The sequence below is a fragment of the Lonchura striata genome, chromosome 3 (genome assembly GCF_046129695.1).
Source record: "Lonchura striata isolate bLonStr1 chromosome 3, bLonStr1.mat, whole genome shotgun sequence".
Taxonomy (NCBI): Eukaryota; Metazoa; Chordata; class Aves; order Passeriformes; family Estrildidae; genus Lonchura; species Lonchura striata.
This window is the reverse complement of record NC_134605.1, coordinates 95,426,347-95,439,206: the sequence shown is the minus strand read 5'-3', so window position 1 is coordinate 95,439,206 and position 12,860 is coordinate 95,426,347. Positions and strand designations below refer to the sequence as shown.

Genomic DNA, 12,860 nt, shown 5'->3' with positions numbered 1-12,860 from the left:
GGAGTTAAGTGTATTAAGAAAAATAAATAACATTTCAGCTATTCAGTCCTCGACATTTTCTAAGGAGTAAAAAGGTGTGTTTAAAATTTTCACAGGAAAATAAGATAGGAATTAAATATCAAACAGAGAGGAAAATTAAGGAGAGAAGATTGTAATGACTGTGATCCTCAAATGAATTGATAAATCTGAGCCAAAACAAATATTTTAATACTCATGTTTTTTTTTTAAATAGAATAAAAACCAGTTCCACATATAGAATCACAGTTTTCAAATTATTATTAAAGTTTTTACAGTAATTTCACATTACATTAATTTTTTCTTGTTTTGAATATTTTAAAAAACTCAGAAATTTTTACTTCAATGTTGCCTGTTCTTGGAAGAACTCTGCTTTTTTATTTAGGTGCATACCCATGTTAAAGCACACAGGAATCTCTGTATATTAATGTGTTGGATTCTCAGAAAGCAGTGCATTGGAAAAGTTAATTTAGATTTAAAGGAAGGATACTACTCCTTATTGTTCCCCAAAGTTGTCATTAGTTGAATATCAAACACCTACAACTTCTTTCCTTCTTAGGACTTATTGCGAAATGTTGCCTAATTTCACATCTGTGTAAAAACTGCCACCACCTCCAGCGGAGCCAGTATTTTTTCTGTTGCACTGAAAGGAGTTTGCAATATTTCCCATAAGTTACTGCAAACTGTAATAGAAAATCCAAAACCACTACTAATAAGATGCCTGCTAATAAAGTCATCCCTTTTCCATAGAAACCCATGTCTGATTAACTGAGTTTCAAATAATTTGTCAAATAATTGTGAAAGAGTTCTTAACCACAAACCTGTGCCTATCCTAACACAAAAAGAGTGACTGACACTGAACCCCCAAAGTATTTTCATTTGCTGCCACCATGCAGAAGCTGTATCATCAGCTAAACTGTATGATTTTTCTCCAATACCCCCTCACTAAACCATCCTTACTGCTAAGAGCACGATGAACATGAGCACATACACTGATGCTTCATGATTTATTTTAATTCCATAAAAAAGGTGTAGACAACACGTGTGATCATACTGATACTCTGCATATGTATTCTGTTTATATTATAGAGTATCAATGGGGACCTAATGTCCATCTTCTACGCAGTGATAAAACAAATACACAGTGCTGCTTTATGGATGTGATACCAATATTCTAACTTGTATTTTTTTGTGAATATTCCAAAGGTGACACAGGTGGAGTTACAGAAATTTCTCACTGTTTGTTCTCCAAGTCCAGTAAAAGACTCACTCTGTCTGAATTTGAATATTTACACCAGTATTTAGATTTTAAAGAAAACAAGAGACCAGTGACATCCCTGGTGTGTTCTGGTAGAGGCACTTCTAATGCAATTCTGTCCCATTAAGTTTAAGTTATTTTGAACTTTGGCAAACCAATCGAGAGAACAAGGGACAAAAATCCAGTAAGTAGTGCCATGAGCACTGGGAAGCCCAAGTACATCCGGGTGTTTGCCTCTGAGCCTTCAAGGCCCTGGACTTTTGTCCTTCCTAGTAGTCATTTGGGGTGAAATCTCATGGACAGAATGTTTTTATGTTTTTAGTTTTTTATTTGTATTTTTTTCTAATATGTAGTTGAAAAACTGTCTTCACGTGTCAATTCTTCTTTTCCACCTTCATGTAGCTCTTGTTTGTGTACTAATATTACTGATTGTTTCTTGTTTCAGCTATTTGTACAAGAATGAAATCCAGTCAATTGACAGGCAAGCATTTAAAGGACTTGCCTCTCTAGAACAACTGTAAGTGCCTTTTCTCTTCTGTGCTGTCATCTCCATGGTTCCCCTGCAGCGGAAAAGTGCACGCCTTGATCCATACATCCTACCTGCATGCTCTGCACGTCTGCACTCCCTGGGGTGGGCAGAGAGCCCCATAATCATTTGCATGTGAAAAAACCACAATGGATCTCTGTGTCAAATTCCTCATTTCTGTGTTTGTCTTTTATTTGTTATTTGCATTCCTGATGTCCCTATACATTGTTACATAGCTTTGACAAAGGAGAATTATTGTGGAAAATGTTGAAAACTGATGTGTATTGCTTAGAGATAGATTCTGCTTTCGTTTCTGCAGGTTTTTATAATACCTCAATTCGTTTCACTGCAGCAGTTACTGTGTTTTATGCAGCATAACTAAAGCAAAATTAGCCTCTGCAAATTCAATCCTGTTTTGTTATACCTTGAAACAAGAATAGTTTTTAAAATCAAAACCTTGCTATTATTTATATGTGTTAATCATTGCCACATACAGATATAGATGTTTAAAAAGTAAGAAAGTTCATAATTTGCAATGTAGATGTTTCAGTAATGTCCTCCAGAAAGATAGATTGATTAAAATCATACTTACTTTCCTGTAAAATTAAGAATAATTTCTACTAAAAAAGAATGAAGAATACAGTCCTAAGCATGACAAAACCCAGTTGTGTTGATTCCATTAAGTTCAACTATGTTTTGTTTTATAATCACTATAGGAGAGACATTGAATTGCTGGCACGAGTCCAGAGAAGGGCAGTGAAGTGAGTGAAGGGGCTGGAGCACAAGTCCTGTGAGGAGCAGCTGAGGGAGCTGGGGTTGTTTAGTCTGGGGAAAAGGAGGCTCAGTGGAGACCTCATTTCTCTCTACGGCTACTTGAAATGAGGTTGTAGTGAGTTGTGGGGAGTGATCTCTTCTCCCAGGTAACAAGTGACAGGACAAGAGGAAAGGGCCTCAAGTTGCACCAGGAGAGGTTTAGATTGGTGTTAGGAGAAATGTTTCCATGTGACAGGTGGTAGCACATTGAAACAGGCTGCCCAGGGAAGCAGTGGAGTCACTCTGGAAGTGTTCAAGAAATGACCGGATATGGCACTTAAAGGTCATGGTTTAGTGATGAACATCGTAGTGGTGCTAGGTTGATGGTTAGACTTGAAAATCCTAAATGTCTTTTCTAGCCTTAACAATTCTGTGACTCTGTGATTAGAAAGCATTGCTCTACATTCATTGTGATTATGTTTAGAAAAAGGAAAAAGCTGTTAATGTGCAGTTGTTTCACAGTTTGACTACCAAATAATTGTAGTAAACCAATCAGTTTCATAGTTATAAATTTATATTGGGGGCTGAATATAAATTTTTAAACTCCTGAAAGGTATCAGTGTATTACAAGTGTTCTATATGTACTGGTTTCGTTGTTCTAAAGGATATTAGTAGACACAGAATATATATGAAATAAAATGACACTTCATATGGGTACAAAATCATACATGCTCCTTTTAGAGTGCAATAGATGCCTTTTGAAGGAGGGGCTTCTGTGTAAAACAGAAGTGTTAATTATAAAAATTATATAAGTATGTAATTTTTTTTCTTAATTTCTTTATCTTCCTTCTCCTTTGACTCTAGAAATTATTACTGCACCATATTGACAGCAACTGGTAGGGCTTACTTGCATGCTAATAGCAATGCATATTTTCTGTGTAGAATTTGGGATACTGAAGCTCATTTATTGAATTACTAGTGTTTCCAAAATAATGTTCTTCTCCATGCCACAAGCCTCATATGCTGTAAGTGGCAATATTTATCCTTTTTTCTTATGTTCTTTTTTCCTGTTGACTTATGTTATTACTGAAAGACATAAATCAGTTTGAACTATTAACACCTTCTGAATGCACTTTTCCACTATGTGGCAGTTAAGCCTCTCTGCCTACAGTGACATCAGCTTAAACTCAAACTTTTGAGACATCCACATTATTCAGTATGGAACTGAGATTCAGACTCAAGGCTTGAGTCTCATCTCTAGCTGGGAAATGGAGCTTGGCAGAGTCACTGTTCATTTTCTGCCCATGTGTCATGTCAGCTGGGGGATGGGGGGCAGGTGCTTCCCCACTGCCTGCATCAGAGCTCGCTGCTTTATAGAGCTCTTCTGCTTCTCTCCTAAACAGAGAGCTTGCCAGGAGGGAAAATGGGAACACATGAAGGCAGTGGCAAGCACAGAAATAATTTTAATGGAGAGTACACTTTGAGATTTTTAGTTTAGGAGAGATTTGGCATTTATGCATCTTTAGCATAAAATACATGCTGACTCTACAGGGTCTGTTTTATCATTAGCTTTGGAGAAAAACTGCTGATAAGACAAGAGTTGCTCTTGACAAACAAATTCCTAAGTGTCCTAATTTCAGTTTTGAACTGTATAGACAGTACTAAGCCAATGCTTCTGCATTTGAGGTCTCTCTGGCCACAAGTTATTGAACACATTTTGCTACTGGTTGTGTTAACTCAGCCAAGTGCTGTTCTCAGTGCTCAGCAGAGTTCTCAGAAGTAGACACTGTGGGCCATATTTCAGGGAATGACTTGTTTCACAGCAATTTCTTCTACTCCAGTGAAGCAGAATTCAACTGATAGTTGCTTTTTAAAAAATACAGCAAAGGAAACACATTTTTGGTGATTGTTGTTAAATGTAGTTAAATGTAACTAAATTACACTAACTAAACCCTAAATGTACTGTTGCAGGTATAAGGGACAAAATCCCCCCAAGTATTTACTGCAGCTGGCAGGTTCCTCCTTAAACCTCTGAAGCAGAATTCTTAGCTGCTGATGTAGTCAAAATAGCTTTTCCTTTGGAAATTTCTGCCAGGGGAATAAGATCTTTGAATCAGATCTTGAAGCCTGTTTGCTAGGGTGAATTCTGAAGAAAAATTGGTAGTTTTAAGTACCTGAGCACACTGAGCCACACATATTTCATCACCTAACTTTTCACCTGTGGCTGGGCATGAAGGGAGAAAGTCAGCTGATGAAAAGTAGCTGCTTAGTACCAGTTTAGATGCTGTTAAATCTGCAAGACATATGTTTTGGTCTGGCACAGACAGCAGAAAGCTGCAGGAAACTTGCATTTTTTCAGAGCGGCAGGCGGAAGGCAGCCAGGACACCCGAAAGGCAAGGAGGGCTGTGTGTGCCTGGGCCCAGCCAGCTGCTCTGTGCCTCTGTGTGCCTGACACCTCAATCCCACCTGAAATGTCACAAATACCCTGCTTGGGAGGCCCTGAATTTGGATCCCAAGCTCTAGCTCTAAATGGAGTCCATTTCCAGATGTGTATGTATTGCTTTCCTTCCAAATAATATCTGTCGTACTTTTTGAGATCTCAGCTTATGAGTTGTATGTCTCAGGGACAAAGAGTGTGCTCTCCACTATTTAACTAGTGGTATCCCCAAATATTAATGGATTTTAAAAATCTGTTCACCTAATCTTAGTTATGCATTTTCTTTTAACTTTCGTATTAACATACTTATTTTGTTCTTTATAGGATGTTATTAGTTATGATGTAGTTTATGTATACATATACATATTTAGGGAGAATTAATAGACAAAAACCTTAACTAAGATAGAGTGATACAGTTTGTTATATTAAGTTTATTTACCTCAAATCAGTTTTCAGTATTTTTGAAGTGTTGCTATTTATTTTCTTGTTTTATATACAAGTTCCTGATTTTTGCATGACTCTATGTCAGATAATTAATTAATAAACAAACAAGGGAACCCAAAAGGCATGACACGGGCCTTGAGAAATTTATCCTTATTATTATACAATAAGGTCAGCTAGGGACAACAAAATGGAAACAGATACTTGCCTTATTTTAAAAGTCTTCAGTGAGGATTCCATAATCTCCTTAAATATCCTGTTCCGATATTTCATATCATTGTCACAACATACATTGAAATATTTTTCCTTGTAGTTTAAGGTTGCTACATGTTGTCCCTGAGCAGGGAAAGCTCTTTGATAGATCTGGAACATATATGTTCATTCATTCGTATTCAAATAATCAAAAGGGCAAACAGACTATTCAAATATTCTGAACACAGATTACACTCAGCTAATGGGTGAGTTTCCTCAAAGATGTGATGATACTATTAGAAAAAGAACAATTGGCTTATATAATAAAAGTCCTCACCTACAAAAACTACTAGGCTACATAAGATGTAATCCTAAATTTAGTACTGTGAAAAATGCCACTGGGACTGAATTTTACTGTACATTTTTGTCCTATAAGATTAATAGTAAGAAAGACAATCTATACCATGCTTAGTTGATAAAATCTTAATCTTCCTTTTGCGGTGTTTCCTTTGGACTATTTTTTCCCTATAAGTATTTCCTTTCCTTCTATTTAATTCTTGATAGCGAGTTTAGAATTAAAAAAAGAAAGACATGTAGGTATTTAAAAATCACTCTTGCATGCCTTTTATTTCAATTTTCATTCTGAAAGTCTTTAATATCTAATTTATTACATGATACTACTATTTTTAGTGCTTTGTACTCTGAATATAAAAGATGCCTATAAAGATATGCCAGTGTGAGATTATTTCCTGAATATGGTTACCTTTAAAATGAAGTTTAAATCCAGGAAATTACCATATTAATTAAAATATTAAAATACACCTTTACAAAACTTTAATGTGGTACATAGAAGAAAATAATAGAAGTGATAAACCTAAGTTATAAAACAGGATTAATGTAGGCCATAATTCCAAGGATTTTTTTATTCTCTTTATTGTAGACTTAAAATGTAATCTGATTTCTGCATCTATTTATTTTGAATTACAGATTATTTTAGCCAGATATTGAACACCTTGTTCTATTAATAAATTGCATGATAAGTTGCTCAGGACATAATTTAAACCAAAATAACTTGTGCAGCCCAACTACTATGAAGCAGTTAAGAGTATTTTCCAGCTGGACTTCATTATTTTATTTTTTTGAGCTGCTTTAGACAGTGTGATATATGATGAGGTAAAGTTAGCTGTTAAAATGTTCTTCAGCACCTGAATTATTTATCTGCAATGGTATGAGCTTGTAAACAAGGCAAGGTTTATAACAGAAATATTTTTTTTTAATTTGTTTGGAAAACCAAGGTGACTTTGTGACTTTTCAGGCACATATTGATTACATCTGTAATTCTAATAGTCCTGAGTACTAAACAACCTTTATGGGCTGCTGCTTTGAGTTTTGAAATGTATATACTACTTAAACTATCTGAGAGATATATTCTTTCTTTTTCTCTCATTCTAATTTCACCCCGATTTGTGGTGCTGAAGAATGGGTTGTGTGCCTAAATGTGTCTGCTTTTACCAATGTTATTTTTTGTTCCAATAAGAAGTGCCTACAAATCTTGCCTTGTCAATGCCAAAGTACAAGAGATTAATTGATTTGGGATATAAAGAGATGTGTTTGCAAGGTGCTCATGAGGCATAAAAATGCAAGAAGAATTAAGAAAGTTAAAAAGGAAAAAATCACTGCTGCCTGCAAAAGAAGTAGTGTTTGTAATTTTTTTCCAAAATGAATGCTGCTTCAGAGATAGAAAACCCTCCAGTTGTGCCTGTTTTTTCCCTTTGTCCTTCTTCACTGATCCCCACCTTGCCTTGCCCATATACTGCTGATCCTTGAAGGTGGATGAGCAGAGTCCTGGCTCCTGGCAAGCAGTGCCTACCCACCTCATGGCTGGACCTTGCCCAGTCCTTGTCCTGCTAGTCCTTCCTCACTGAAGTCTCTCTTCTGTCTGCTGGCAAATTGAATGAACCTTGCAGGAAATATCTGCCTTTGAGATCTGTCTTTTTAATTTAGAAGAAATCGCCCTGTCTTTTTAAAGGGGAGCTGAAAACTGGCAGTCCCAGCAAGGTGATGCAGTCCTCGGTTCTTCACGCTAACACGACCATACTCTGTGCTCAAGATCCTCTGTGGCCACGCGTAGCACTGGCAGTAGGCAGGCTTGACACTCTGATGTGCTCGATCACGCCCGTGCTGATTTATTGGCTTTTTCTGTGGTCCCCATTCACGGCTCCCTGGCATCGCTCACTGGCTCGCGCTTGTCCTGGGAGGCTGCCAGGCACGTGCCCGGCTTCCCCCTGCACGCCCCTCCCGGGCTCCCTGCACGGCCTTGGCCGGCATCCTCGCTTCTCCCGCCTTTCTCTCCGCGCAGCCACCGTCTGCCTCAGCGCGGGTCAATCCCCGTGTCCTTCTCCTTCTTCTGCCAAGGGATTGATGTTTCAGGAGATAATGAGCTTGGAGTTGTTCTCACTGTTTTTAAATGACAGGCTTGTCTGTTTTCAGACTAAAATGATTTATGGATATACAAATTCTCCAGAGGTTCCTGTGTTTGTCAGAGGTCAAATAGGAAGCTTAAAAGAGTTTTGAACACATTTGGATATAATCAAGATCCAAAGTCTTTAAATAATTTTCACAGTTTCTTGTGCCAGTCTTAGCTATTACATTGTGTGTTCTCATCTGTAAGGTTCAGGGGTATCTCCACAAAATAGATGCTGGAGTGATCCTGCTTTTGCAGTCCAGTTTCACAACAGTTACAGGTTAATAGTCTGGCTAATTGTCCTGTTATGTTAACTTTCTCAATTTTACAGCATTAACAGCTGTAGATTTATTGTTGTGTAATGTTATTAGTTTGCATAAACATCAAGAGAGCATCAAACAGCACCAATTGCTAGGAAGCCCTTTGTTTAAAGTCAAATTAGTCAAACTTGGGTTTATATTACAAATTTGGTTTTGAGAATGCTCAACGCTCAAAGCTTTAATTGCCAGTGTTCATGGACTAGAGAAGATGATTTCTCAGCATCTTTTGAAATTTTCACTCATGGAAATGAAAGCATTTGGCCACGAAAAATGTTATTGTGCTGGAAGCTGTAAATGTTTTCTAAATAGCCTCTAACGTTTTTCTATAAAAATAATTTTTTTTGCTAAATTGTTTCAAGCATGCATACAGTGAGCATCAGACTTGGCAAAATAGTGTTCAAAGCATTATCTCCAAAATCTCCAAAGCAATGTTTGGGGTTTTTTGCTTATGTATATGCACACACACACTCCATATAGTGATCTGCAAACACATCTTTCTTTGTCATGCCTTTTATTTCTCAGATTCAACTATAAGATTCATATGGTAACAGAAAAAAGCTGCTATATCACTATGGCCATTTAGATCTGTAAACAGTATGGAAACAATAAATTATTTAAAATACTTCACCAATTAAGAAAATTGTTTCAGTATTTTTCTTTTTGTTTCACATATTTTCAGGTATCTGCACTTTAATCAAATAGAAACATTGGAACCTGAATCCTTTACTCATCTTCCAAAACTTGAAAGGCTGTAAGTTTGTTTTTCTTGGGGTAAGATTCAGAAGACAGCTTGCTTCCTTGTTTGAATTAAATCAAGCATTTGAAACTAAAAAATAATATTTTTATCATTGCCATAGATTGTTTTTAAGCCAATTTTTTTACTGTAACTACTACATAGTCTTTCCAAGAACACTTTGGTAAGACTGACCTTCGAGGCAAGCAGAAGTGAGCATGGCCTGTGGTTTATTTTTCTTTTGCAAAATTACTTCCCAAAGATCTGTGATCAATGTTTGGCCTAAAATAAATGTTGTGAATGAGGAACTAGACTATTTATTTAAGACCTTTTTTAAAAATTTCTAATTTGAATTTGCTTATGAGCTTCCTTCCTTGTAGTTACTTATGGCTTCTTTTTCCCCACATGGACATACCCAAGTACACCTTGGAGGCTCTTTAAAAAATAGCAGACAATGAGTTGCTGAACAGGTTCGATTATTTTTCTTAAATTTTTTTAGATTACCTTCTCTTGAAAACCTTCCAGAAGTATGTAAATTAAATGAATGCATCACAAAATGTGAATTATTACATGAATATTTCTGTGTTTTTAACAGGTTTTTGCATAACAACAGAATAGCTCATTTGATTCCTGGAACATTTAGTCACTTAGAATCTATGAAGAGACTGTAAGTAAATTGAATTATTATTGAACTAATGAAAAATAAACCAATTAGACTGTATCTTCTCTTACAGTATTTATTTTCCTTGCAAATGCCTTTTACAGTATTTAAATATTAATTTTTATTTAAAATATTAAATATTAAATATTAATTAAATTTTATTTTTTATTAACTGTGCTTCAGTTGTTTATGTGCATAGATTGAGACTATTGTTCTATATCTATTTGTTTTAGTTACTGAAAGTCTTAAGTTTATTTCCTGTATTGGGATTATTTGTAATCATTGTTTTATAGATTAAATAATATATCTAGATTGTTCTTTGGGCAGTAAAAATAATATATATTCCAATAAAAACTACCAGAATGCCTATAAGCATGTAACCACCACCTGTATTGCATGTTGGCTGTTGTCTGGATTCACAGATAAAGGCATTGCTCCATTTACAGAGCCATGTTGACCCTAGCAAAATGGCTGGGGCTTGCTAACAGAGCTCTGGCTGCTCCTTGCTCTGTGCAGGCGTTTGGACTCGAACGCTCTCCACTGCGACTGCGAGATCCTGTGGCTGGCGGAGCTGCTGAAGACGTACGCGGAGTCGGGTAACGCTCAGGCGGCGGCCACCTGTGAGTACCCGCGGAGGATCCAGGGAAGATCGGTGGCCACGATAACACCAGAAGAATTGAACTGTGGTGGGTTTGGCACTTCCTGATGGCTTATTTTTAATGGGTTGCATGTATCGAAACTGTGTTTTTTTGGGGGAGTTAGAATTTATTGTTCTGTTTGTTAACACTGACCACCTCTGGTTAATATTGGTTATTTCTAGAAATCTCTTTGTCTTCCACTTCTGGTTTTGTGTCCTTCTGACAGGATTGATTGCTTTTACCCTTCAGCCTATCTTTAATGAAACAAATATAATCATGTTTTAAATTTCCCCTTGAAGAACGAAAGGTGATTATCCTGCAGGAGTTTATTTTTCCCTTTTGTATTTCAGTTCTGACTATAACAGGGTCTATGGTGTTGCATTAACATTATTGTCCTTTATTCCCTTCTGTATGAGGGAAAGGAAGGAAAGAGGCTTTACTGAATTGTCCGTGATGACACAGTTCTGGCCTTTAAAATTTTTGGAGATGTAGGAATTGGGTTTGGGCCACTGAATTTTTTTTACTCAGCTTTAATTAATAGGAGTGCCCCACACAGGCACTGGAACCCTTTGCCACTGAGGATTAATGGACCATAGCTTGGCCCCATGAGCACTGTGTGACTTGGCCCAGCCCCTCTTGTGCACTGAAATCAAAATGCAGATTTCTCATCAAGCTATGGGCATTTGCCTGCCCACTCACATAGTGAATCCAAGGTATAAAATAAGTAAATTGTCCTTTTGGATATGTGGTGGATAATTCTGATCAAGAGAATTATGACCATAAGCATCTACAAGGTTCTTGAAAAAGATAGTACAAAGGGAATTTGGTGCAAGTATAATGCACATGGCATCCTACCAGCTCTTTACACATCTAAGGAGCCTGGATAAGGAAACTGCAGGAAGCAGGCTGTATAAATTATTCTGTGAGGTAGATTAGGCACTGATACTTATCTAGAGGAAGTTGTTTTAAATGGCACTTGTGCTTGCTGCTTTAAAGTTTTTCCTTCATAGGCAATTTGAATCTCTGTTCAAATAAATAAAACAGCTGCTTTAGAACCTGATACAAATTTGCACAATCTATTTCCAGTCTGCTGAAAGATCCTAAGGAGCAATGAAGGTCAGAAATCCCAAGAAATCCCACAGTCACTTTTGCACAGGGAAAAGTGCATTTAATCCTGACTAAGCATATACATATTTTAAGTCAAAATATTTGTGAAAAATATTTTTACAAGATGTGTGGAAATATTTTTATTTACCAGCTTTTAGTAGTTTTAAAATAAGTAAGAGTTCCTTGTATGTTTTATTGTTGATATAGAGAGGCCAAGAATTACATCAGAGCCTCAGGATGTGGATGTTACCTCAGGGAATACAGTGTACTTCACTTGCAGGGCTGAAGGCAATCCTAAACCAGAAATTATCTGGCTTCGAAACAAGTAAGTTTGAAAGAGGAAGAGAGAAACTTGATGCAATTACATTTGTCTGTGTGTGTACATTTCTGGGTGCATGTCCATGTGCTGTATATGGTACTATATGAAATAGTTACAAAAAAAACATGCTGTAATTAAAATAAGTATATGAAGTAATGATGGCCTATAGCTTATTTATTAATGATTTTAAATATATAAGAGCTTGTAACTAGAAAGTATTGTTACTCTAGTACTATTTGTAAGATGTTCAGCTGTAGTATATCTGCAAAGCTGCTCGCACCTGTAATACTAAATCATTTATATATAAGTACCAGGCAATCCACTGTGGACATGTTGTATGTACAGTCTGTGAATTACTTAGCATTTGCATATGTCTTGGGATGGAGCAAAACATACTTTTTTTTAAGGACTCCAGCTGGATACAATTAAAGTTTCAGAGAACTCTTTCTGGAACCCTAGCTTGTCAGAGGTTTCTTCCCTCCAAGGTTGAGCTCTGTCCCAGGAGAGGAGAGAAACATCTGTTTCCAGCCTCCTCAGACCAGTACATGCAGGGCAGGCAAGTCTTTATATCACAAGATTGTAGTGTAATTCAGGTTGGAGGAGGTCTCCAAGGTTGGAGTAGGTCTCCATTGCAGCCTTCTGCTCAAAGGTATTATACCAGGTGGCTTTATTCAGATGGGTCTTAAAAGCCTCTAGGGGTGGAGATAGCACAAGTTATCTGGCCAACCTACTGCATCTCTTTCCCTTACCACTTAGAAGAAAGGATGACTATCTTTAAACAGCCCAAGGGCCAGCCTGCTGCAGAGTGGCTGCTCAGGCTGTGCCCAGAATTTGGCTCCCTCCAGCTGCACTGGGCACGGCACAGCACAGCTGAAGCAGCCTTGTGCCAGTGCATCACCCTCTTAAACTGATGTGAACCTACAATGGACACATGAATTGTGAATTTGCCATCAGCAAATCAGACTTTGGCTCAATAATGCTCTTACACAATCCTG

The 12,860-nt window shown here is 37.1% G+C and overlaps 1 protein-coding gene across 1 annotated transcript in view; it reads left to right on the top strand.

Annotated features, from left to right (window-relative positions):
* The window catches only part of PXDN (peroxidasin), an 87,158-nt gene that overhangs the window by 35,743 nt on the left and 38,555 nt on the right, over positions 1 to 12,860 (top strand). Inside the window, exons 4-8 of the mRNA XM_021551105.3 lie at positions 1,719 to 1,790; positions 9,087 to 9,158; positions 9,736 to 9,807; positions 10,318 to 10,487; positions 11,754 to 11,871. Coding sequence (XP_021406780.1) covers positions 1,719 to 1,790; positions 9,087 to 9,158; positions 9,736 to 9,807; positions 10,318 to 10,487; positions 11,754 to 11,871 — 504 coding nt within the window. The remainder of the gene's footprint in view (positions 1 to 1,718; positions 1,791 to 9,086; positions 9,159 to 9,735; positions 9,808 to 10,317; positions 10,488 to 11,753; positions 11,872 to 12,860) is intronic.